The 27,664-nt window shown below is 45.8% G+C and overlaps 1 protein-coding gene across 2 annotated transcripts; it reads right to left on the bottom strand.

Moving 5' to 3' along the window:
* Positions 1-1,125: 1,125 nt before the first annotated feature.
* On the bottom strand, positions 1,126-27,664 carry LOC125508018 (endoribonuclease Dicer homolog 2a). 2 transcript variants are annotated; one of them, XM_048672562.1, is made up of 20 exons: positions 27,374-27,664; positions 26,871-27,297; positions 26,337-26,424; positions 26,166-26,227; positions 25,924-26,064; positions 18,321-18,446; positions 18,022-18,157; positions 17,488-17,578; positions 16,576-16,768; positions 16,331-16,491; positions 15,268-15,486; positions 14,940-15,163; positions 13,977-14,251; positions 13,441-13,859; positions 13,265-13,368; positions 8,352-8,548; positions 7,718-7,927; positions 4,466-4,879; positions 2,511-2,789; positions 1,126-1,833 (listed from the first exon to the last, which is right to left on the bottom strand). In XM_048672562.1, the coding sequence occupies exons 1-20, from the start codon at positions 27,460-27,462 to the stop codon at positions 1,492-1,494; spliced, it is 4,197 nt and encodes a 1,398-aa protein (XP_048528519.1). In that variant the 5' UTR covers positions 27,463-27,664; the 3' UTR covers positions 1,126-1,491. The 2 variants fall into 2 exon arrangements, with proteins under 2 accessions (XP_048528519.1, XP_048528520.1); XM_048672563.1 differs by lacking the exon at positions 4,466-4,879.

Here is a 27,664-nt window from a genome sequence, read left to right on the forward strand (position 1 = left end):
TGTGCACCACTCGTAGTTGGGGAATGTGAGCCACAAATCATGCTCAGAGCCTCATACTGTAATTTGCTACTCAGTTAAATTGTGTGAAAGTGTGCTGCATATCAGTGAAATGAGCTGAAATGGAGTCTTATAAATACTCCCTGTCAAAAAAAGTATTACATTATAAGACAGAAGGAGTAATGAATATATAAAATATGGGAATTTTTTATAAGGTGCTAGTTCAGGGAATTTGACTTCCCACAATAAAGCCATTACAAAAATTTAGAGGACCCTTTAGTGTTTTTTGGACAACTCGCATTTCAAAGTATTTCATCCAAAAAAATTACACATATACACATCACATGTATACTTGGTAAATCATATATATTTTTTAACCGAGAAGTTTAAATTTTGAATTTTTCGAAAATTTCAGCCTCCATGGAGGCCGAACTCCAAAACGCTCTACTCCCTTTAAAACCATTATAAAAGCCCAATCTTTTAGCGAATACAATGCGGCTTGGTGTTTTCTATAATACAATGCCGAGCGGTGTCGGAAACTCGACAATGGTTGCAATAGTCGGCTCTTCTTCAGCGTGTTGCCTCAACTGGTCTGTAGTCGAAGCTACAATGGCGATGCCCGGTGGTGTAGATGACGGGCAGCAGGTTGTTTGTTCGGTTCTTCTGCGACGGCAGCCATGCCTAGTTCTCTGTCGCAATTCTTTGTCAGAGTAATGGCTGCGATGTCTAGTTGCAAGTGGCTAAGTCCTAGCATTGATCTTCATTTAGCTCCATGGGACTTCTACAGTGTGGATTGAGTCGACGTTCGCCTACCATAAAGTCAAAGTCGTTTACTTAATGGTGATGACATCACTAGAAGAGAAATGACGATGACATGCATGCTGTCTTGGTGAGGCCCTCTTTGTAATGGTTTGAGTGGGTATCTTTGTGTGCCACTCAGCGGTCGTGACGGTTTTTCACCCAGTTTTTCATAATTAACTAGGCAATCTAATTTTTGCTCGGTTTTTCGTAATTAACTTTACAACTCTTTTCTTCTTGCAGGAATCCTGCCATTTCAAAAATAATAATACAATGACCTGCACTTATCTGCCTCCTCTAAAAAAGATACGTGTACTGCAGTGCCCGATGGAGAGAAAAGATCTTCCAGCGTCTCACTCAAGAGTCAAGATTGTGCTTACAACTGTACAAGTAGAAAAGTAGGAATACTATAGCATTGGCGTCTGTACCATGGCTCTGAGAGACTATGCCCGTACTTTACAGATGTGCAGTTCTTTTTTTTTGCGGGGTACAGATGTGCAGTTCAATAGATGCTTCCTAGATCATGAACAAACCAGATTTCATGATCTAAATATTCACAAGCAATAATTGAGCTGCACATTTGTCAAGTACACGCTACTCCCACAAAAACTTGAAAAGGCTACCTACAGGCTAGTTACAATACAAGTGAAGTCGGAAGGAGCTATACAGTGTTAGATCATTTGCAAATGCAGCGTGTCATGGTACTATAGCCTTCAGATTATTTAGCAGCGACTTCGCTGCAAGCTTTTTGGCGACAATCTTATCAGGGCCAGTTTCTGTTGCTGTGTAGGTAGTGCCTTCTACCTGTACCTCCGCAACCACCGAAGATACTCCATCTTTGTGGGCCTTTGTGTAAGAACTGCTATAAGACCTGCGAGCACAAAATTCCTGCAGCAGTTTCACTGGGTCACGCTCAACCGTCTCCGGCGTCGCAAGAGGCTCCAATAGCTGTTTCATGCTTTTCCAAACCACCTCTTTGTCATACTTGCTGTCAAGATAAATGGCACCAGCTAATGATTCAATAACATCCCCAAGAACCTGTTTTGTTTGCAAATAAGCAGCAGGCAAAACGTCAGTATGTGACGTTAATGAAAAGAATCCACAAGTGGACAAAAATATAGGATGCATATGAAAATCTAGACACTGTATCCAGATTATAGAAAGCCTATAGAGCAACCACGTCTCAAGACTCTCAACAATAGTTGTTCCGAACACCCTGCACAGTTTTAGAACTTGAATTTGTATTTCAACTCATATTCTAGTCCAAAGCTAATGAACAAACAGCATGTTGAAGGAAAAGAGGTGATAGTTTTGTCATCAGCCATTGCCTTATCCCTATTAGATACGTGATTCAATAACCTGAATCGAATATTTGTTATCCAGGCAATGATGTGTATTTGCATACACAAAAATGTAAGCCAACAGGCAAATTTGGATCGGTAATAGGTCGCCTACAGTCGCACTCAAAAGTTGGAAGGTGATATTTTACAGATTAAAATAAGGAACTGCACAGTAACCAGTACCAGCCTAGGTTGGCTGTGAGTCTGGTGATTTTGTATCCCTGTCTTGCAACCATGGAATGACTGGTACATATGTTTTGAGGGGTTACTGAAAGAGTACAGGCAAATACCAGACCAAGCAAAAGCAGAAGTGCAAGAAAGCATGGAATGAATAATAACTGTACGGATCAAAATCATCAAACAGAAGAAGAGCACCTTGGGTAGACCAATGCCAGCTTCCCAACCATGTGATGGACCTGTAAATGGCTGCTTAAAATTCTCAAAGTAGTAAGCCATCCTTCCGTGCAATTGTAATGACGAATGAAGAATGTGCTTGTTTAGTCCTGCTTTAGCAGCTGCATGCGCATAGCAATTGTTGTTGACGGAAGCAGATCTAAGATCTGTCAACAATTCTGGAGTACATTCAGGGTACTGATTGTAGAAATATATAGTGAAGAGATAGTCCAACACAGCGTCACCGAGAAACTCAAGCCTCTGCACAAGGGCATAAAATTGTAAGAACATCACTCAAAGAAATTACCCAACTATTTATACAGCTTGATATAGACTTCAATTCAGCTACAGTGTATATTCTTCAGACTGCTACAATTGAATTTGCATACCAATAGAGTCAACCATAGCAACCAAAAGTTTCTATCAAATCTCACGTTCTCGCTAGTCGCTAGTCTTCAAAATGACTAATATAAACTTTTGTGGTGTCATCAAGACAACAAGAACAAGAACTTCTCATTCTTTCATCAGATTGTAGAAGTGTAGGCTACCATAAACTGGAAGGGTCCACTTTTTGGCACCCCAATTGTATAAGTGGGCTACCATAAATCAGCTGGGTCGATTTTCTGGCACCTCAGTTTCAGTCCAGCCCACTAAAACATTTTAAGTGCATCTAGTTATATCTGAAACATCAATATGCAAAATCTAAATTTGTGATTACATAAGCCAGACATGGTGTAGTAACAAAAAGATCTTACTCGCAGACTACTAATCTTATCTCTAATCTGAACTAAATGATTTTACTTATGAACAATGTAAATGGAGGATCTGCATGCAAGAATTCCACAAGGTACTGCTTATTTCAACAGTATCAGAGCCACTGCAGCTTGCACATGACACCGTTCACTGGCGGAGCTACAGCCAGGCCAAATGGCCATGGCCCGCCCAGCCAATAGCAAAAACAGTGAGGGGTTAAGATCAGACTGGGTCATGAGAGGACAAATAGTGGCCTTTCCTTTGTACTGGCCCGCCCAGATTCGATACTATAGCTCCGCCACTGACACCGTTACTTACCGTTCACAGTTATTTATCCATCAAGCAAACTTGTTAGGTGAGTCAATAATTCTCTTCTTGAATGAGCAAAAATATGTGTTGTATTTCCCGACATTTTTAAAAGGTTAATATAATATAATACTACCTCCGTCCTGGTTTATTGGTCCCCATTGTATTCTGTGTCAAATTTTGACCATAAATTTAACAAATAAAATGTTCATGCATGTCACCAAAAATTATATCATTGAAGACTATGTTCAAATACAAATCCAACTATATTATTTTTGTTGACATGCATTAATATTTTGTCAGTTTAAATCTTTAGTCAAAATTTGGCACAAAATACGAAGGGGACTGATAAACCAGGACGGAGGTAGTACTGTCATGTACTCCCTCCGTCCCATAGTATAAGAACGTTAAGCTTGAAAAACGTTCTTATACTATGAGACGGAGTAGTATTTCACTAGGCTTAGTCTTGTATCCTCAATAATTATCTTCTTGAATGAGCATACATATGCGTTGTTGTGTTTCCTGACACTTTTAAAATGTTAATATAATACAATAATGTCATATATTTCATTATGCTTAGTCTTGTATGGATATAGTTCAGCTGGATATTAACTACTAGTAGATTATATTCATGTATATCACAATATATAAAAAATGCATCAAATATTATTTTCTATAGACTTCATGCATTAAAGAAACTTAGTGCGGTTGCATAGCCAATTTATCCCACATGCAGGCACGTAGTGCCACGGTTACCACTTACCAGTGTAGCAACAGTGTTTATATCTTTGTACTTGATGAAGAAGGAAGTTCTATGAAAGATAAAATAAGGAGCTACTGAAACTAAGATAGAGAGGTCCAGAGGTTTTCATATCAACCTGATAGCATGCAGTAGCGCCAGCAGTCTGGTATGACCCATGTGTCAATGCTTCCACCAGCAATGAGGTATCCTTGAACTCATAACCAAGAATCATTTCCAAACTTCTCACATTGATGAACTTTTCGGATTTTAATACAATCTTCCTTTCAAGTGGAATATTGCTGTGAAATTCTATATCCAATCCTAATGATTTTAAGAAAACAAATGCAGCCTGTTCTCCGGCAGCACCAAGGTAGGCTCCAATCAACGCCTCAACTGTATCTGCTATTCTCTTACTTCTAACAGACATTTTTCTCAAAGTGTGCATATCATTGGAGCTTAAAAATGAAATTTTGCTGTTACCACACATGTCGTAACCAAGCCCTGGAATGATCCAACCTTTTGGGTTAAACTCTTCCCCTTGAATGTAACCCTGGCAACCAAACAGAAGGGGAACTAATGTTATCTAGCAACTGATAAAAAAATAATGAGCATATATGAGTCCTAATTCTGTGCAGTGTGAGAAAAAAAGATGCTAGTATATTAAAGAAAAAAGGTAGCCTGGTGCACGTAGCTCCCGCTTGCACAGGGTCCGACCACTTTGGGTCTTCTGTATGCAGCCTTTCCCTGCATTTCTGCAACAGGCTGTTACCAGGATTACCCGTGTCCTCATGGTCAGAAGGCAACAGCTTTACCACTGCGCCAATGCTCCCCTTCCATGCTAGTCTTTACCTAATAATAAAAGGGTGATCGCTTCTTCCTCCTAAATTTTCGTCCGTTTCGTACGTCAAGAAAATTTCGTCCGTCGTAAGTGAGACCGATCGATAGCTGAGCTATTGGGCCTTGGGCCGGCAGCCACGTCCTGATAAAAAATTCCAATAGAATAGAACCCGGACTCGAACCTTGCTGGTTCAACCATAGCTTCGACCCACCAACCATCTCATCCATCCAATGTTCACGTATGAAGATAGGAATTGTATTTATTATTGACTACCAACTGAGCAATGATTCCTCACATTATTAGTCCCACATCGCTCCTTCAAAGCAATTTTCATCAATTTATATACAGTAGAGAGTTGCCCAGAATATGAGCAAGACGCCTAAAAAGGACCGGAAATTGAAGGAAAGATGAATCCTTGAGGAGTGAATTGTGCACACTCCAAATCATACAGGAAAGAAAGATGAATCCTAGGGAGGGATTTTGGACGTTACTTGATTTCAGGAGGTATTAAAGTTTCAGAATTATTGAAGATTCAGAAGGGATGTGTACGCTGCAAATTAAAGGAAAGGACAGATGGATTTGGAATAAAAGGAAGGAATTGAGCCCATCTTGGCTATCCTTAATTAAAGGATGGAGTTCAGAAGGAATGTGTGTACGCTGCACATTAAAGGAAAGATGGAGTTACGTGTGTGCTGCAAATGAAAGGATCAATTTGGCGTATTCATGTGCGTGCGTGGTTGTGTGTTCCGACCGGCTGCAAAGATCAATCAGCCTGTGTATGTGCAAAACCGGAGCGAGCCGGAGATCGTCTACTCGCGTGCACTGCGCCTACTGTACAATAGGGAATGAAGGGATGGTGACGGTGTTCGAGATGATTTACTAATTTCAAGGGTATGACAGTAAAATACCTTGATGTTGCTGCCTATGAAGTAAATCAATTGCTTAGTTTATCAAAGTCGCTACATGGCATTGTTCTTTTGAGGTCAGATTTCTCCTCTGCAGAAAGTAACCACAAATTTCTCCTCTGTAGGAAGTAATCTCATATTTCTCTTTCTTTGCAGAAAGTAACCTCCCCGTGGTAAGATTTTGTTTGCTTTTCCTTGACGAAAAAAATACAACTATTTGGTAATATCATTTTCTTAGTTACCAAAGGTAAACCGTCCGCAACATGCCAAATATGCGGATTTAATTCATGTGAACCAAACTACTGTATGATTTTATTCCTTTTTGCCAACTTGACATATGGCATCTTCGCAAATCATTTCCGGTAGCTTCAATCGAATAGTTCTCCTAGATTTTACAGCAATTCATCGCTTCCAGTAGTTTGATGGGTTTTTTTACACTGGAATTTTTCTAATCTTATGATATATATTTCTATTCCAAAAAAGTTAGTTTGTGTAGCAGACTGAAAACAATTGGATGTTGATGTAATGGTGGTCTGAGATTATTAAGTGTGAGCACATGTGCATGCATATGGGTGCTTTCGACTGGTGCTAAATTCAGTAATTAAAACAAGATCTCATCTTCATGAAACTAGCAAAGGGGTAGATTTAGAAAAAAGATATGCCGTGACTTTTTGAAGTTTGCCACCCAATCCAAGCATCATTAAAAATAAGCCTTACTATTCAAAATGATGAAAAAAACTATTAATAATTTTCAGAGGTATTAAATCGTTTATCACACATAAAAATAATTGACCAGTTAGAATCTGACCTAATAAAATTGAGCTAGATATTATTTTCAAAATGGGGTGGTGCTGAAATAGAGAGGTGCACATTCGTGAGGTCTTAAGCAATGCTTGTCAGGGATGTGTGATATTGTTTTTCTCCCGTTGCAACGCACAGGCATGTTTTGCTAGTATATTGTAAAAGGAAAATAACAGTGGGGCGGAAGCCTTTTTCAGTAAAAGGAAAACAAACAGCATGCAACTTTAGCAGTGAATATTTTTTGTTCACATGGAATTTATATTTGTTTGCATAAACATGGAATTTGTGTTTCATTGCATAACCTGGTCTTAGCCATGTCATACCAGAAAGTAGGAACAGATATAGCAATGCCACGAATTGAATGTATTAGCAAATCGTTCGCTGCCCAGCCCCCAGCTTAGGAAAAATCTGCACAAAAGATGACAAGAAAATTGTATCCTCGATACCCTCCAGGAACAGCCCAGCTCACTCGTTGGCAGTTGAGCCACTGCTCAGATAGTGCATGCAAGTGGAACAGATAAGGGAAACCCCAGACCCACCAATGCTAGTGAGAGAACATAGGTCGGACCAACCTTCAGTTTTTGCACAAGGTGATGTGTCGGCTCTATATATTTGTTCCTTTGGCCTACGAATTACAACTGGAAACAGCACTTCCCTTATTTTTCCTAAGCTGTGGGCTAATGCGGAACACTGCCTAATGTTGAGACAGCAATTAGGTATGTCCAAACATGGTATGCATAATTAAATAATGGATGTGAAATAATTTTGGGCTCCATAATGCAGCATGACATTGCAAGAGCAAATATACTTCAGAACAAAATGACTAGCTTAAAAACAAAATTACCACAAGATTGTTGCTGCAGGCTAGCTGGCATAGAGCTGCATTGGAGATCAGGTTTTTCTTCATCTTGGTTAATGTTCCCTCATGCTGAAGCTTGTATTTGCCATACAAATGTTGTGTGGCGACGTACTTGAGGAAAGAATCCCCAAGAGTTTCTAATGATTCCTGTGAAAACTCCTCTTGGCATTCCTTGGTTGTTACTGCTTCTAGAATCTGTAAGTGAGTTGTAAATATATAAAGAAAATTCCAAGTATAAGAAATACGGAAGAATTCCAAGTTAAATATTCAGAGTCCCATGTATACTGGCTACAGCATCAAGGCACTCCACTATGGACTAACCAGTCTCAGCCCTATATATTATTGTAATGATAAACAACAATGAAAAATTAGAGCTTATGTTTCACTACTGTCAGGGCCTCCCCAATAGCTTTCGGTAAAAAAGAACTTATGTTCCACAATGGAAAACTCAAAGCTGGTATTCTTGCTCCAAACCTAGAAAAGTAGCACACTCACATTGACATGAAATATCTATTCTGAAAACTTAAAAAGGGGGGAAATACAAGTTCCCTTCTGACATGTAAGAATATATTAGCTATAAGTTGGAAATCAAACAGAAAATTTTGATCAGAAAAGGAACCTTCAGAGCTGGTATGGCGAACTGCTGCATTGTTGGGCCCAGTTGATCTTTCAACTTTGCTGAAAGAAGCAGACATTGGATGCGGTACATCACAGAAGGAATGACCGAGAAGCTGTACAGAGTATTATTAGACACCGGTGACATGACTAGTCTGCAGAGCTCAGGTGGCAACTCAACACCATGTGAAGTGCGCGATTCTACAACAAGGAAAGGTATGATCAAGTCAGTCATGAGCGCAGCTGTAACAAACAAGCTCTTCTAATTGAAGTATGGTCAACGTAAGTTACTCATTATGCATATTCAATCTATAGTTATGCAAAATATACATGCTTCCTAAGGCCCCTATTTTGGGAGGGCTTAAGCATGAACGGCTAGATTCTGTAACAAAGTATGATCTCATGATCGCAGCTGCAACAACCAATCTCTGGTAAATAGTATGATCAATTACTGATAAGGGTTTAATTCTAACTCATTGTGCATGTTTCATTAATAGTTATGCAAAAAGATATGCATGCTGCCCATGAAACCTAATTTAGGTGATATACAGCGCAGGCCTCCAGAAACTCCAGCGCATAGCGGGTGGTTAAAGCGTGCTGATAATGTCAAGAGAGGTCTGTGTAGACCAAACATAGCATGGGAGTAGTCAGTAAAAGAGAAATCTGAAGGACTGGAATATCACCAAAGAACTAGCCATGGACAGGGCTGCGTGGAAGTTAGCTAGCCACGTGCAAGAACCATGAGTTGGTTTCGAAATCTTATGGATTTCAGCCCTAGCCTACCCCAACTTGTTTGGGACTAAAGGCTTAGTTGCTGTTGTTGTTGTTGTTGTTGTTAAGCACGAGCTTAAAAAATAAAAAACATATGACCCTACTCAAGATGCTTATCACCTTCAAGCATTCCAACATAGGGGGCAGCCTCTGCTAATTCTGGGGAGTGAGGATGGTGAAGGCTGAAGCCAGTCACTACCAAGTTCTGTAAGAACCCCTATCCAGAAAGCAATTTATCCAAAAATTGCTGCTGCGCCCCTCTGTGTCCACATTTAGGCCTTTTGAGCCATACCTCTGATTCTATCGAAGTGTTGACTTCCTTCCCGCGCCACACATGACAGGGGGTGTTGAAGTGTGCCCTTTCCATCAGTTCAGACTTTTGGTTGGGTTGGCTAGTGCATGAAGCTTAACGGTACCACACCTGTGCGTGTATATATACTGGCCTATGGCCACCTCGGAGTACTAGTTGACATTTCCCTAACATGGTATTAGAGCCTAGGGTTTTTTTACCACACTTGTACGTGTATATATACTGACCTATGGCCACTTGGAATACAAGTTGCAATTTCCCTAACATGGTATTAGAGCCTAGGGTTTTTTCCTCCCCACGCACGCACAACTCCCCAGCGCGCCGGAGGAGGGCACGGTGCACACGCCGAAGGAGGGAGTGGTGCACACACCGGAGCCGGCGACATGTTATTTGTATATGTCAGTTGAATGTGCATGATGCTTTATCTTTTGTTCATGCAACTTGTTTAAAAAAGCTGTCCATGACTGCTTTTGAAATGATATGAAACGTTTTAATCCAAGTGTTTGAATGAAGTACGAAAAAAATTGGAGGCTGAGATATGGTGACTGACCAGTTTGCACGTCTCCAAAATTTCATGGAGCATGCTCCATATGCATTTTGGCGACTGCACATGGCAACTTTGCTAGAGTTGCTCGTATCAATTTGGCAACTCAACAGCAGTGGTTTCCAGCCCCTTCTCAACAAGATGGTCAGCAAATTTGCAGGCTAGATAACTAAGACCGTGTCCAAAGGCAGTAGAATCATCATGATACTGTTAGAGTACGTAATGGGCCTAATGGCCTGGGCTGGCGGTATAGCCGTTAGTCTTAGGGTTAATTAGAGATAGGGGTCGCTTGCTTAGGGGTCAAGTAAGCCTTGCTTGGGAGTCAAGTAAACCTCTCTACATAAAGAGAGGAGATGTATCAATCTAATCAAGCAAGAATTAAGAAGGAAATCCCTTCCATCTTGCCCGGCCGTGGGCAAAAGGCCCCCGGCCGGCCCTCTCGCGCCCTCCTTCTAGCAGCGCCATAACAATTTGGTATCAGCTAGCTTCGGTTCGATCATGTCTTCACCGCCGCCCAACCCGTCTCTTCCGCTGCCGGGATCCTCCGTTGCGCCCGCCCCCGCCGTCCTCACCCCGGAGGTGTCCGGGGCGCTGCGGGACCTAACCTAGGCGGTCCAAGAGATCCGCTGTTCTTGGCCGGGTCCTACAGGCTGCACCCGGCTGCGCCGCCCATCGCCGCTACCGCGCCACCGTGGCTGCCGTGGCAGCCGCTGCACCAGGCGGCCTCCGCCACGCTTGCCGGGCCGCAGTAGCTACCATCCACCGCCCTGCCCTGGCTGCAGTGGCAGCCGTCGCTCTTGGCGGCCTCCGCCGCGCCCGGCGCTTCGCCGCAGCAGCCGCTGCCGCTGCCCCAGGGCGTCCCCGCCACGTTTGCAGGGCCGCTGCAGTAGCCGCTACAGCTACCATCCACCGCCACCACCGCCCCGCCCTGGCTACAGTGGCAGCCGCCGCTCCTGGCGGCCTCCGCCACGCCCAGCGCTCCGCTGCAGCAACCACCGCCGGTCAGCTCCGGCCCCGCATCGACCGCGCTGGCGGGAGTCCCGATCCACCAGATCAAGTTCCCGCCATTGCCATTACCGCTTCCCCAGGGCGTCCCCATCCAGCAGATCAAGTTCCCGCCATCGCCGTCAGCGCTTCTGGCTTGGATCACTACCCGCCACGTGTCAGTGACGGTGAGGCTGCAGGCTGCTGCGTGCGGCCTCCTACTGCGTCGGCGTGTGCGGGAGATGCGTGGTCTGCAGCTGCCGCTCCTCCCAGCTGCGCTTCGCTGCGCAAAGGACCTCAATCTCGTCCGCTGCGTCAGGGATCTTGGGCATGCTGTTTCCCCCGCGAGCAGCGACCTCAAAGTCTTCGACATCGGCGGTTGGGGGCCGCACCCCTCCTCGTCATTCTCCATCGCAAGCCCTCCACTCTTCTTTGTGCGGTGCAGACCAACAGCCGTCCGGCAGGGAGAAGGCAGGGTGCCACCGACAGGGGCGCGCGTAGCACCATTGCATTCCGCCGGCCGATGCGAGGGCGCCTCGGCTGGTCGCTCTTGCGACCACTTCCAGGTGGCCATACACATGCACTCCTTTTGTCTAGATGGTGTCCATGGGATCCAGGTGGCTGTACACATGCACGTCTGACATGCGGATGGTGTCCACATTTTGTTAAGGGGTCCAAAATAAATCGTCCCAGTCCATTTCAGGTTGAGAGTAATAAAACAAGCCGAGATGTAAAAGGCTTGTTTTTAGGTGTTAGGTTTGTGTTGCGTCGAGTCATGGTTATAAGTTGGTTAGGCTGCAGCTCGAGGACGAGCTGCATGTCCAAGTGGGGTGTAGTGTTAGAGTACGTAATGGGCCTAATGGCCTGGGCTGGCGGTATAGCCTGTTAGTCTTAGGGTTAATTAGAGATAAGGGTCGCTTGCTTAGGGGTCAAGTAAGCGTTGCTTGGGAGTCAAGTAAACCTCTCTATATAAAGAGAGGAGATGTACCAATCTAATCAAGCAAGAATTAAGAAGGAAATCCCTTCCATCTTGCCCGGCCGTGGGCAAAAGGCCCCCGGCCGGCCCTCTTGCGCCCTCCTTCTAGCAGCACCATTTGCAGCACTGACTCAAACATTTCTTGTCAAACATAGTAAACTGGATGTGCGGCGCCATGATCAAGAAAATCAAGAATTTTCTTTGGCGGCGTCGGAGAGAGGCCAACGGGGGCAGCTGTGCGGTGGCGTGGCATGACGTACGTTGCCTAGCTGAATTTTTTGGTCTTGGTATAAAAGAGCTCAAAAAGTTCGGCCGGACACTTAGGGTGCGCTGGTCTAGGTGAACCTTCAAAGCCTTCGACAAAAATTCTGCTGAAGGATAAATGGAAAATTGTCATGTTGCTGGGCTGGTTCATGCCGCCTTGAAGGTCATTGTTGGCAATGGAACACGAGCCAGATTCTGGACTGAAAGGTGAATCAACGGTTCGCGCCGGTCTTAGTTGCCGCGGCCCTGCCACGCACATTGAAAAGAAGGACATTGCCTGAAGCCCTGGGGAGGTAGGATGGATCCATGATATCTCAGGAGCTCTCAACACGCAAGGGATCGTGGAGTTCATCGACATAGTCGAGGTCATCAACGCCCAATCCCCAATACCTGACACCAAAGATCAGCTCATGTGGAATGGGCCTTGTCCAAGTCATATGACTACACCGCACATTCTACTCGTCACACTTTCTTTGCCGGCCACCAAGGGAAAGAAAGTATGAACAGGCAGCGAGGCGATGCTCAACTCGATCATTCAGGGCCAGAAAGTGTCTGATTCTTAGTTTGGTGAGACCTAGGGGAAGACCAAGGTAGCAAAAGGAAAGCAGTCATTTTGCATCGAGAAAGGACAGCCAGATGATGCAGGGGAAGACCCAGGTATGCAAAGGGAAGGAGCCCATTGTGCATGCAAAAAGGCTTGCCGGATGGCGTCTTGTCTTCGCAGACACAATGGGGAGGATGCATGATTTGTGAAAGTTGACACATACTAAAATTCATTGTTAAGAGAATTCACATTTTAGGACAGGATATGATTAGCTGTATAGAACCCCAGAAGGGTGCGTAGTACACTCTGATTTTACAGCATGAACACACACCAAGTTCAAAGTTAAAACAGCTTGAAGGTTTGCCACGACCCACATAATAATCGGGTCATACTCAGTTATAGACGATCAGAAACTGCAAATCAGCATCTGCAGAATGCCCAGACAGCGGTTGGCAGCACCCATGTAATATGAAAGAATGACTAAAAATACGCTTCTAATAAAGCATGCATGAGTCAAAACTAACCTTTTTTATTTTTATAATGGCGCTTCTGGAGGAAATTCCGCACTTCAACAGGATTCCTGGCTGCCAACAGGGGTTGACTTTCATGTGTTAGACTGAGTCCATGCCTGAAAAAGCAATCAGTGAGGACATATATATTCGGGTGCAGATAGATTAACACTAAAAGGACAAACTTATACCTAGTATTGAAATAGTTTATGTAGGTAAGGGCACTGCCATCACGAAGGTGCAGAAGAGATTTGGAATTTAAGTCAAGGAACCCATTAACAGCATAGAATTTGCTATTGTGAGGGGTACAAACAATGGAATTTTGAAGCATGCATCTGCACAGAGGACCATCTTTTGTTTGCAGTAAATCAACTTGTTTACAAGAATGGCAATGTCTGATATCCTTGTTACTGGCATCATATACTTGCGAGGTCGAGAACTTGATACTGCACCAATCAACTTTGCCAGAAACCAAGGGTAGCAGTAGATAGACAATTCCAATGGACACTTGCATCTCATGGGAGTATTTAACAGCGTTAATGACCTCAGAATGGTCTTTATTAATAAGCAAAGAAAGAATAGTAGTCTGAAATCTTCTTGCCATAACTACCTGAAGAAACAAACATTATGCTATTCATCACGAAGACTAGCACAGAAAAAATTCCATTGATGAAACGGAGGAAGGACTATATAAGAATGATAATATCAAACATAAGCCCCAACTTACCTGTTCTTGATTCAAATGAATGATTCCCACATATTTCATGGCAACACTAGCATTGTCTTGCTCACCAAAATTTTTTAGTGAGGTAGAGACAAAGTCTGGTCCCAAATCACATTTCACAGCTAGAAGTATATCATTTGGACAATAAGTTGTTTTCAAGCACCCTTCTACTGAAATCTTGTAGCAATAATATATTCCAAGACGAGAAAAGGATAACCAATTGTACACAAATTCCTCTGGAAAGTACTCAGGCTGCTCGTGTTGGTATTTCTCAACAACTACAAGAGGAACGATGAAGCAATGTTAATGCGCGAGGCCAATCCAATAGCATGTACATATTCATATTGAACAATATTATGCGGCAAAGAGGGAATACGTTTGCGACGAGTAACATTGTATTTTTCAATCTGAGTTCTTAGCCTACACTTCTCAAGTATAATGAAAATGCAAAATCAACAAGTACCAAGTATAATTCATGTGAGATAACTTTGTACAGTTGAATATATTTCAATATGTTTGTACCAGAAGAGCCAATTGTAATTATGAGCCTAACCTACCATGCAACATGAGTACCATGACTATCTAGGAATCATTTGGCATAGGTTGAATTTTGCAGTTTTTAAGAACCCAAAGAAGGCCCAAGTTGCTAACTGCAAGAAATTTTACAAAGTAGATCAACTCAACATTATCAACTCTACCCTGAGAGCACTTTCTTCTCTTCGTGGTAGGCTGTCAGGAAAGAGTCTCTTTAGTCACCAACACTACAAATTAAATTACCACTATTACGACTTGCACAATGAACTAGCACAGCCTGCATAATCAACCATCACAACTTGCACAATAACCTACATAATCAAACAGCACAACCTGCATAGTAAACTCCCTGCATAATCCATCACAGCTAAATATGCATAAATTACAATAGCTGGACCAAGTGAATTAGTTAGTTTTTAATGATAAGCATACCAATGTCGGGTTCTTCTTCACATGGAAAACCAAATTCTGGTAACAGATAATCTGTTAGAGCGCCGACAGCATGTAATTCTCGGCAGGCTTTAAGACAAACTGCCTTTTTGAGGGCAGAAACTTCTTCTGTATTAACAGCCTGCACAGGGCTGCTATTGGGAAGGTACAGGGTGCAAGTACGTAGTTCCTTGTCAATAATGAATCTCGGTAGAGGTTTAAAGTATCTGGGACAGAGATATAATCCATGAGAAACATAAGATACTTGTGCCAGAAAATGATTTGCAATATGAAACAGAAGGAACCATAATTTAAGATACATAGAACAGACTCATCAGATGGGAGCTTCGAGCAGAAAAAATAAATCAACTGGACACTGGAGTTCATAGTCACAGTTGCACCAGTGGATTCAACACGGTAATATTCTTCCTGCAACAAGGTGTCTTCAAGTGGTTGACACATAGTAGATGCAAGCTTCAGAGATGCTTCCCGCATTATTTGCCCGCTTGCAAGAAACTTCAGTGTCTTAGAGTGGGCCTCTGCATCCCCCCTGATACAGAAAGAACTAGAAGTTATGATGAGAACAAAGGTAAAGTAGGGGTTGCTTGCAATTCAAGAGGAAACTGTACTAATAAATCAACTTAAGACACAACTTGAGTATATCAATTTTTTCACTGTAGTATGAATCCACATTTTGTAGCTAAATAGAAAAATGTGATCAGTAGGAATAGAATTAACAGATCTGATCAGACTACTGATAATAAAATAGGCACTGACTAGTTTCCACCAATAACCGAGCAAAAAATCGGACGGTTTTCTACTCAAATATAGTTATCTCGATTGAAAACAGATCCATACCATGTTATGGTTACCTGCGGTTTCCATACAGATCTGACAGGAAAACATATCAGAATTTGGAATCATACCGGCACTCACATCGCGCCAGCTTGCAATATTAAGTGAACACTAGGAAACACTAGTCAATTTTGGGTTCTTAATGAAAAAGCAAACAAGTGGCTTTTGAACTTGGCCTTTATTGATTGTTTCAGATTTGAACATATCAGGATTTGGAGTCATATCGGCAGTCCCATCAAGCCATCTCACAATATTAAGTGAACACTAGCATTTAACATCTAACCAGGTATGCTTAATCCAATATAAACAATTCAACTGATAAACGAAACGCACTGAGTAATATAGGCGAACAACAATTTACTGGTACTATTAACCAAGGATTATATACTGAGCACATGCTATTCAACTGATGAAGTGGGAAAAGCGGTGGATAATGTCCACAATATAGAAGACAAAGATTTTAATTTGCATGAAGATGAACAATTAAATAAAATTTGTGCTGGAAACAAAAAAATAGCAACAAAAATCAAAAGACATGCCTTCTAACAAGCAAAACATAGTCAGAGTTTGGCATCCGAGCTCGACCACGTGACTGTATAAAGCTGCGCCCAGTTGTTGGTGGATCAAAGCGAATTACTAAGTGACAACCTGGCACATTCAGCCCCTCCTCCAATACTTGTGTGGTCACAATTATATGTACCTACAGGAACATCCCTTTCCTATCAGAGAATTATCATGTCGTTTAACAGAATGTGAGCACAGGACAACAGTATTAATGGCGAACCTTTCCTCCTTTAAAGGCGTCAACAATTTCCGTTTGTTTATTTCTACTCTGGTTGTGAAACATAGGTCTGTTTCCTGCAATGTGTTTAATAATCCACCCAGGCATTTGATTGATAGTGGACAGGAGAGACTCCAATACAATGCTTGTAACAACTCTCTCGACAAATACAATGCATCTTAAGTCTTGCATGTGCCTGAAAGAGAGAGAGATTATTCTACTAAAACAAAATGAACTTAATGAGAAACTACACATGCACAAAAAAAGTGTTGTTTTAGTCACTAAATTCGTGTAGAACGAAGGAACTAATCACATTGACAGTGACCATGTGACATGTTTATGTAAGTTATGCACTGTACCATAGCCATCCCCTTGTCCAATATCTCTGTTTACTGGTCCATTTCTTGGATGTTACTTTTCAGAATCTCAACTTCATTTATACCCATGTCCCACTTTTTACTGGTCATTTCACTGGACTGAGGCTGAAAGTTGATGTTTTGGGGAAAATGTAATTAGACAAAATGAGTACAGCACTATTGTTCACCACATTCTAATTAGATCGATCTTGGAACATCCAGGATAAATAGGCTAGACTAAGAGATACTCCCTCCGTCCAAAAAAGCTTGTCCCTCAAATGAATGTATCTAGCATCAAGTTAGTGCTAGATACATCCATTTGATACACAAGCTTTTTCGGACGGAGGAAGTACAAACTAAACCCTTGATACAAGTCCTCGTACATATGGAGATAGATAACTTGGATCTCAGGTAATCCTATCTTTCCTAACTACCGGGATATTATTCCCTAAACGGATTACTGGGGCACATGACAGTTGTAGCAAAGCCAATGCAATCAAGGGAGTAAATATGTGAACTAAATTGGCATACTGAATATAAGGTCCAAGTATTTTACCACCTGTATTCCAGAAGAAACTGAACAAGACAATGAACTTTAGGTGTCAATAACCCATCTTGCAAATCAGCTGCAAAATCTTCACCAATATGACCTATGAAAATAGCAGAGGGTCAAAAAAACCATGGTATAATAGTTAACTTTGTGTTTAAAGAGATCGATGGTATCTTTCACCTCATTTCAAGTTAGGATGATATATTCACAAGTGGATTTTAATTTGTTGTCGTATAACATTTTGCTTGATATATGGATAGCAGATGTGATATGATACAACATTAAAAGCAGAGCCATTTACGATTTGACAGACAGATACCAGATGTGATATGATACACCATGAAAAGCACAACCATGTGCTGTGCCATCACCAGGTATACACAACTTACGAATCGGTACAGTGCTTTACCGACAAATAATGATTACGAGTTAACAGTAGCAGCATTGGAAGAATAGTCATACACCAAATAACTCGTACAAAATTGACTTTCAGGAATATATAAGCTGAGTAGACAAAACGAAAAATCACAACTGCATGTCTACCTCTCTTTGAAAAACATGAGAGTTCCCTGTATACTTCTTCACTATAGCTTCTAACAAAGCCTTCAACATTCTTATCCAGTTCTTCACCCCAGAAAGATAAGAATTGTTCGTTAGTTGTTGAGTGTATCTCAGCAGCCTGAAAATAATAATAATAAAGGTTAAGGCATTTCAGGGCTATAAGAATTGTTCGTTAGTTGTTGAGTGTATCTCAGCAGCCTGAAAATAATAATAAAAAAGGTTAAGGCATTTCAGGGCTACACAAATGTAATACAAGCATGCATCATTGTATGTTCTCACACCTTTGCTGCTAGCCATACTCCAAGATTAGCTGTGCAATATAAGAATGCCTTGTGTAATTTTGATATCCCTTTCTTCGCATTTTTCCGAGACAATCCATGTAGATTTGCCTTGAGGACTTCTAAATGCTAAGAGAATGTAAACATGTTAGGTTACTGAATGTGTTAGAAGACAAGGCATGCATATACAAAAAACTACTATATCACACCAACACAAACAGAATGCCAGGGAAAAACAAAATGTGAAAACAATTGTATAGCAACTTTCCAAGTATGCAGACATGGCTGTATTTAATAAGAAAAGCAAATCATGCGATATAATTATTACTTCAACTTCCACTTGGACTAAATATAGATGCTAAATTTGATCATAGTTTATTATGTTACATAAATAGAGAAAATTATGCCAATATTATTTAAGAAAAAACCAACTTTAGGTCCTTGAGCTGTTTACCTTACCTCTGCTCAACTCACACCCTCAACTTCAAGGCCGTTAAACTTGCATCCCTCAAATATCAAAACCATGCAACTAAGCGCTGGGCCCTAAACTGACCAGGACCTAATGTCAGCAAGCTTTAGTGTACATGCCAGTGGTAGTCCCCTGATTTGCAATACTTTGCATGTATGGAGAACCGTTAGGGCTCTCTTCATACGATGCATTGCTTTCTTACAAGTACTTGTGGCTGGACCTCTAACGTCACTGCTTGACAGTCGATAGGTTGGAGCGTCACAATCTCTGTGCTCTTTGTTCCCAGGTGTCGAATCAATGGAAAGTCGTGACCTCCTAGCCCAGGCCTCGACGCGCGTCTTCAGCCATCTCTTCCGCTCCGACCCCGGCTTCGACTTCGAGGCCGTGATAGCCCCCGTGCCTGAGGTGATCTACGACGCCCTCGCGGAATGGGTGGAAGACCACGTGGAAGCGCTGAGCGCACGCTTCGCCCCTGACAGCCGCGAAGACCGACGCGGAACCGAGGAACACGAGGGCGACGATGGCGAGGACAGCAGCGTCACGTCTCCTTAGGTCGCCCCTCTTTTCTTTCCTGCCGGTACCTGATTATGACCCCATGGGGGCGTGAGGAACATTTGCTGAAATCCTTAATGATGTATCGAGCAACTTTTGTGTTCTCCTGAGGCTTGCTTTTCGCTTTCGCGCTTTATGTCATTAGAAGACAGCCCCACGCGGGGCTTGACCGCCGCTGGTATGCCAGGTCGCGATGCCTGGGCAAGGCCAGGAGGTGAGAGCGCCAGGGCTAGGGAGTGCTCCTGAGGCAAAAAGCTTGGGGGCAGCGTGCTCATTGGCTCGCTCATGTGCGTCGCACAAGGACATTGGACACCAAGGCCTTGGTGGGGTGGTGCACACAGGTGCAGGCCCGCGGCCCAGGGCCCGGCTACTTGGGCTCTTAGTGCCGTTGGGACTTGACCCAAGCGTGAGCACCAAGCCCAATCCCCGCTCGCGCGTGGCTCATGAGGCTCTGGGCATGCGTAGTTGACGAAAAGAATGAAACCCAGAAAAACGCCACAAGAAAAACAAATTCCTTTCCTAGAGAAGACGCGAAAACCACAGTCTTTACTTAGAGAAACTGCAAACTTGCTTACAAGCAAAAAGGAAAAGGCTACCGCGTCCGGCACCTTCATTGATCTTCCCACCAGCGCGGAGCATGGGACCTCCACTTGGGCGTCGGCATGATCATTGTTCGATCATTCCGCCAGCGCAGAGCATGGGGCTTCCACTTGGGTGTGGGTGGAAGCTCCCGCGAGGCCGTGGTGTGGCGCACAGGGAGACTCTAGGGCGTGTACAGCCCCACCTCATTCTTACGTGAGAGGGTCACGGGTAGAACTTGCGGAGGTGTTGGATGTTCCAAGCGTTCTGCACAGGAACTCCACCTCCGTCTCCAGGCGTGCGGCGCCTGGCCTGGAGACGTGGGCGACCCTGAAAGGGCCTTCCCACATGGGCTAGAGCTTGTGGAGGCCCTCCCTGGATAGGATCCGCCTCAGAACGAGGTCCCCGAGCTCGAGAATGTGTGGGCGGATGTTGCGGCTGTGGTAGCGCCGCAAGGCCTGCTGGTACCTTGCGGCGCGAAGGGCGGCCTGACGGCAGGCCTCCTCGAGGAGCACAAGGTCGGCCCCCCGCGAGTCGTCCTAGCCTCATCGAATGCCAGGACTCGCAGGGAACCATGTTTGAGCTCGGATGGGAGGACCCACTGTCAAGGGCCTTGTCAGTGGCTGGTTACTGTTGCCTCAAACCTGGTGACGAGGGCTTCGCCGAGGTAAGCGTGGCTACAATGCCGCCGCCCGGCGGGCGATCGCTGTAGCCTCACCTCGTCTTGTCTCCTTAATGGGGCGTCTCCTTCGAGGGAGGAAGCAAGCTGGCTGTGGGGAGCCGGCCCTGTCTTGGCCGACTGGGGGAGGCCTGGCCGCCTTCGGGTGTCTCTCTGCCTGAAGGGGCCCACCGCCCGTGGGCCGCGCTGACAGCCCGTCGTGGGTGGCATCAGGGTCAACATGGCAACAGTGCCGCGCCGGACGGGTCATGGCCACCCCGTACGGCGCACTGTGCCTGGCGTGCTCCGGGATTCGGGGGTGGCAGGCTTTACCGTAGCCACGCCCCGCCACATCGCCGTTATGTGGATGAAGACTTCAAGGGTACGATCTTGACCGTTTTGTGGGTGCCGGCTTCTTGGAGTCGGCCTTCTCGCGGCCGGCTTCTTGGAGCCGGCCCTCCCGCGGCTTTCTTCATGAGGGCTAAAGCCGGGCCGCCTTCCGATAGTCGGCCTGGGAGACAGCCGGCAAGGGGAAGGCGGCCCCACGTCTTGGATTCTTGAGGGCCGGATCGGCTCATAATTTTTTCAGAAGGGCCAGGGGGAGCCGGCTAGGCTACCCGTGGTCATTTACTCCGACACTTGTCCTCATGAGGCTCCTCCCCGCATGTGTCCGTCCACTCCGCCATGAAGTCAGCAAGAGCCGCTCCCTTGATGACTCTGGTGGTGCAGAACTCCAACTGGAGTGCCTGCAACTCGATGCTCCAGTCAGCGACCTGTCCCGCGGCATTAGGGCTATGCGGCACTTTCTCCAGTGGGTAAGCTGAGACGACCTTGATGGGGTGGCCCTGAAAGTAATGCCGCAGCTTCCTAGAGGCGACCAGGAAGGCAAGTTTCTGCTGCATAGGATAGCACGCTCATGCATCCCTCAGCACCGTGCTCACAAAGTACACGGGGTGCTCGACGAGGCGTGTGGCTTCAGCAGGGGCTTGCTCTTGAAGGGGCGCGCGAGGCTTGGGACGCTGGCTTGAGACACGGAGGGCTTGCGAGGCTCTGGTGGCTCGCGAGGCTTGGAAGGTCCAGGGAGCTTGGAGGGCTCGCGAGTCTCGGGAAGCCTTTCCTTGATGTCGACACGTTCCTCCCGCGGCGCTACGAGCGCAGCGTTGGCCGTCTGCAGGGTGGCCGCCAGGTATAGGACCAAGGGCTCATGAAAACGCGGAGCCACTCGTCGGACTCGTGGGGTACCTCTTGAGGTCTTCGAAAGCCGCGTCCACTTTAAGGGTCCACTTGAAGGAGCATGTCCTCTTCATTAGCTTGAAGAAGGGCAAGGCGCGCTCGCCTAGCTTGGAGATGAAGCGCCCCAAGGCCACTTGAAGGGGAAGCCTAGAAGCTTGCCGAAGGGGACTCCAAAGAGACACTTGTCGGGGTTGAGCTTCAGGCTAACCTCGCGCAGATTTGCGAACATTTCTTCCAGGTCCTTGATTAGCATCTTGGCTTCGCGCGATTTGACCACGATGTCGTCGATGTAGGCCTCCGCGTTCCTCCCTAGCTGTGGCCCCAGCGTGATGCGCATCAGCCGCCGGAAGGTAGCACCGACGCTCCTCAAATCGAACGTCATGCAGGTGTAGCAGAACACGCCGCACAGGGAGATGAAGGCTGTCTTTTCCGCATCTTCCGTTGCCATCTTGATTTGGTGGTAGCCCAAGAATGCGTCCAGGAAGCACAGCGGGTCATATTCAATGGTGGAGTCCATGATCTGGTCGATGCGTGGGAGCGGGAAGGGTCCTGGGGGGTGTCTCTTCACCTGGAGTCCCTTGATGTCGGGGCTTTCTTGTGCTCAATGTCGGGGCTTGTTAAGGCTCGTGAAGTCGACGCACATGCACTCCTTTCCATCTTTCTTGGGGACGATGACTGGGTTGGCGAGCCATTCGGGATGACGCACCTCTTGAATGACCCCAGCTTCCTGGAGCTTGTGCACCTCTTGGATGATGAATGCCTGCTTCTCCGGCGCTTGGCGCCGCGCCTTCTGCTTGATGGGACGAGCGTTAGGACACCGCCAAATGGTGCTCAATTACTTCATCGGGACACCGGTCAGATCAGACGCCTTCCAGGCGAACACATCCTTGTTCGCCCAGAGGAAAGCGACGAGCGCGTCCTCCTGCTCAGGAGGAAGATCGGCGCCGATGGTGAAGGTAGGACCTGCGCCGCTGCCGTCAACCAATTCCTTCTTTGTTTCGGCGCGGTCCTGAGAGACCAGTTGCTTCTTCCTCGCAGGAGCAACCTCCGAAGGCCCGACCCCCATCTGCGAAGCCCGGGCGAGGCTGCCGCAGCCCTGTAGGCGCGCTTGAGGGCCCGGACCGCATCCTCCTTGCTTTCGGCGACAGTAATAACGCCTCTGCTGCCGGGCATCTTGATTACGTTGTAGCCGGGGTGGCTCACCGCCATGAACTTGGCAAGCGCGGGGTATCCCAGGATGGCGTTGAACGGAAGGCCGATGCGGGCCACATCGAAGTCAATGAGCTCGATGCGGTAATTATCGATGGTGCCAAAGGTGACGGCGAGGCGTACCTGCCGCAGGGGAGCGATAGAGCCGTCGGTCACCTCTGAGAAGGGCCTGGTGGGCACGAGCTGGTCATAGGGCACTTGGAGCGTCTCGAAGGTCTCGACGGAGAGGATGTTGAGGCCGCCGCCGTCGATGAGGGTCTTGGTATGATGAGGGCTTCGTTTTGAAGGGAATAACCGCAAATGATGATTATTCACATGAGTATGCATCACAAGAATATGAAACTCCACAATATGGTAATGACAATCTTGACATGGATGATGAGGGCTTCGTTTTGAAGGGAATAACCGCAAATTATACCAACGCCGAAGATGTGTTGATTTGCATCGCTTGGAAGAAAGTCTCTCAAGATGCAACCGTTGGGACCAACCAATCCGCCGTCACATATTGGCAACGCATCAAGGATTTCTTCCATGCGCGCAACACTAGCGGCCACTATCGCTCAAGTGACTCCCTTCGTCAACGTTGGGGCACCATCAATGCCGAATGTCAAAAGTGAGCGGGTTGCTTGCAAATGTTAATCGCATGAACCCAAGTGGTTGCGGTGAAAGTGACCCGGTAATAATCATTTGCTATTCATGTGTGCTTTCTCCACTTTCCGCAAATATTGAAATGTTCACTAATTTGATGATGACATCTTGATTGTTTTCTTGTAGAAAATGATTGCGCAAGGATTATTTCAAGAGAGGAACAACAAAGGAGAGAAGAGGAAGAAGAATGGAAGAGCTCAAGGATGAGGAGAAGTGGAAAACTAGAGAAGTTTTCGATGCTTCGAAGAAGAAAAGTGTGGTGGTGGAGGATGAGAAGTGGAAAACTAGAGAAGTTTTCGATGCTTCGAAGAAGGAAAGTGTGGTGGCGGAGGATGAAGAAGATGACTCGGGTGAGGAGAGAAGGAGCCCCATTCCTCACTCAGCGACTAAATCCTATAGGCCCGATGGAACTAAGAAAGTGAAGGGATCCAAGGCCGGAGACAATGATCTCAAGGATGGATTTGATGCCATTGTCATGGCAAGGAAAGGGTATGCGGAAGAAAAAAATTGTTGAAGCTCAAAGAAATTGATGAGAGCAGTGAAGCCGAGCGATGGAGGGCGACAGCCGAGGAGAAGAGGGCGACGGCCGAAGAGAGATTGGCAGCGGCCGAGGAGAGAAAGGTTGTGCTTGAGGAGAGAAAGGCGGCGGCCGAGGAGATGAAGATAGTCGAGGAGAAGGCACTCAAGTTTATGTTCATGGACACATCTACTCTTGATGCCAAGGTAAAGGCGTATGTCAAACTTTGTCGCGATGAAATGCTCATGAAGAAGCAAATGCTCATTAGAAGCATGATGGGATGAGGAATGGGAGGTGCCATGGGAGGAGGAATGGGAGGGTACATGAACATGATGGGTGGTGCCATGAATGGTGCATTTGGTGGAAACATGGATGGTGGCTTCGGAGTAATGGGAGGTGGAATGGGAAGTGGCTTCGGCGGCAACATGACCGGCATGGGAGGTGGCTTCGGCGGCAACATGATGAGTGGCATGGGAGGTGGCTTCGGCGGCAACATGATGAGTGGCATGGGAGGTGGCTTCGGTGGCAACATGGGCGGCATGGGAGATGGCAATGAAGGCGCTTCCGATGGAGTTCGCGGCAATGAGACTTCAACGCAAGAAAACGTCGAGAAGCCATTGATGATGGTCATACCACCGTCGACAATGGCACTAGTGACAACGGAGAGGACGCAAATTGAGTGATGTCCATGTGCATTTTCATTTATTGGACCAACAACTTCGTTTGAGACAATTGACTTTTGCTTGTAGGATTTAAAACTATGGTCAATGATGCACTTATGTTGCTATAATTACGAAATTTTGATGTGCAAATGCGGCCGGCGGCAGCTGAACAGCGGCCGGCGGCAGCTGAACAGCAGCCGCGCGGCCGGCGGCCAATTTTACATCTCTAGTTTGCATCTTCTATTGGAGTTACTCTTTTACATCTCCGTTTTGCATCTTCTGTTGGAGTTGGCACTTTTTTGGAGATGCAAAAAGCACTTTTGGGAGATGTAAATTTTTACATCTCCAAATTTGCATTTTCTATTGGAGATGCTCTTACTAGAAACAATTTGCTAAAAGGGGGGTGTACTGGAAGTCCGAAATGTAGGTTCTGTAATGCTAATGTGACAGTTGACCATCTGTTCATACACTGCTCGGTGGCAAGATATGTCTTGGGGGTGGTGGACAGTGGCTTTGTTTAAAAACGGACTTCCTCCTGTGCAAGGATCTGTAGCTATATTATTGGGGTTCCTGGTAAGATTAGGAGTGTGGTTGCAGTAGGGTTAGCTGCAATTTTGGGGGCTATATGGAAAACTAGGAATAAGGCATCCTTTGAGAACGTTTTCTCTTATGATCCAACCACTGTAATATTGGTCTGGCTTACAAGACGAGAACTATGAGGAATGCAAGCCAAAGGTGCAAGAACGCTACTGCAGGTGGCAGCTAAAGTTTTTAGTAGAAATAAAGGTTGGGCGCCGGCGGTCGTGAGGCCAGCTGGGTGAACACAAGGAGGTTGCTGAACTGTGGCGGTCTTTTATGCTTTTACGTAGATGTTTTGTAATGATGCCTTGAGAAACTTTGTGGTAGAATTTTGCCTGGTGGTTTCCTGTTATATTTTCAGCATGTGGATTGTGTTAAAAGTTTGGAACCATCCTGAAGGAACGGTCCACCCTGACTTCCGCATTATCAATTTCATTGAGAAATGGAATTGGGCGGCGGAAACCCCTTAATTCAAAGAAAGAAAGGGACAAACAGCATACCTTTTCTTGCAACTTGTCCAAACAACTCTTAATATGGTTATGTGAGTTGGATGGGATGATATAATCATCGTACTGCACAATCCTCGTAGTGGCAAATGGTATGTATTCCGATAAAGCCGATTCATTGTCAACCGTGTACACCTTCAACAGAAAATACACAAAAGTATTCCTCATGCGTGAAAAAATTAGGAATGATGATTATCATAGGTAAAGGGTACATGTGAATCTATACATGGCCTGACCTTTGAATTCAATAGATTCTCCAGTTCGACGATTCGTTTCGAATAGCTCTCTTGCAGCAGATCTATGCAAGGAATAGTGTGACAGATTTGGTCGAACTGAGAGGATGTTTGTTCAAAAAATAATATTTGAGGATGTAAAACACATATACAAGTTCACAGCTTCGTCCTTACTTTTTGAATCTGTGGGCGAAGCAGTCATCCCAAATATCCTCGGCAGAGGGCCCCGTGGTCTAGAATTCATTACAGGGTGGTAGAATTCCTACAATGAAAGTAAACTGAAGGATTTTACTAAATTGGTTAGTGGACCAAGACTTCAACTGGAACAGTAAATGTGGCCAATATACAGGTGGTAAAATGAGCAGTATAAAATCGTTTCAAACTGACTATTACATACTCAGTATAAAATCGTAGGGTGTTTTTAACTGTCCAAAATCGTGATTTGACATACAATTAATCTAATGTGAGTTATGGTTACAGAAAACTGACATTGTTGGATTCGTACCCAGTAGAGCTTTCTTATGATTGTGATTTTGCAACCAGTAACGGAGTATTGTATGAAAAGTCCCGGTCGTTTAGATTTGGACAGTAAAATACTGCTCTGTATATTTAGAAACGGACGGAGTGTGTTGGTGGGTGCGACAGAAAAGAGAAAGCTTCTAAATTAACAAAACGAGAAGGGAACAAAGCGGTTGTAACTATTGGGACCTTGAGAATGCACGCATACGGGGAGTTGCCCTTGGCGCGGTGGCACTCGTCGAAGATGAGCAGGGCGATGTCCTGGAGGCTGAAGAAGCTGTGGCGGAGGTTGTCCAGGAGGATCTGCGGCGTCATGACAAGCACCTCGGCGTCGTCCACCACGCGGCGCCAGATTGCGGCGTTCCAGAAGTCGACGCCCATGTCGCCGGTGAACTTGGACACGCGGAGGTCGGTATGCGCCTCGATAACCCGTGCCTGCTGCTCCACGAGCACGCGGGTGGGGACGAGGAAGACGGCGTAGTCCCGCGCCGGCTTCCGCACGCGGTGCGCGTAGGCGCGCAGCAGCAGCCCCGCGATGAGCGTCTTCCCGGCCCCCGTGTCCAGGAAAGCCACCGTGTTCCCGCTCATGGCCCGCTCCAGCGCCTCCAGCTGGTACCTGCACGCACGCACGCACGCACATTCAGTGGCGTTTCCTGTCGCAGTTCATACCCGCGCGGTGGACCAACACTCACCATCTCGCTACAATCTCCGGATCCTCCTTATGTGCTTCCTCTGTCGCGGCGGCGACGGCGGCGACGGCGACGGCGGCGGCGTCACCCATGGTGATGACTGGTGAGATTCTGGGGTGGCGCGAGAACGAAATCGGGGGCAAGGCGGCGGCGGCGCTTGGCTGCGGCGGAGGCGCAGGGGTGAATCTGTGTCGTGCGCCCGTGGGGTTTGATTTGGCGAGGCGGGGCGAGGCTTAGGGGCGAAGGTTTTGCTGCTTGGCTGCTTGGCCGCTTCGGGTGCTCTTTTTGACTCGA

The sequence above is a fragment of the Triticum urartu genome, chromosome 5, assembly GCF_003073215.2.
Source record: "Triticum urartu cultivar G1812 chromosome 5, Tu2.1, whole genome shotgun sequence".
Lineage (NCBI taxonomy): Eukaryota > Viridiplantae > Streptophyta > Magnoliopsida > Poales > Poaceae > Triticum > Triticum urartu.

What these genes read in the sequence shown, in the direction of transcription:
- LOC125508018 (XM_048672562.1), bottom strand. Translation starts at nt 27,462, where the DNA reads ATGGGTGACGCCGCCGCCGTCGCCGTCGCCGCCGTCGCCGCCGCGACA. An exon ending in CTCATGTTTTTCAAAGAGAG is followed by an intron (nt 17,579 to 18,021) that starts GTAGACATGCAG and finishes CTATTTTCATAG; the next exon opens with GTCATATTGGTGAAGATTTT. An exon ending in CAGTTTCTTCTGGAATACAG is followed by an intron (nt 16,769 to 17,487) that starts GTGGTAAAATAC and finishes TCTCTCTTTCAG; the next exon opens with GCACATGCAAGACTTAAGAT.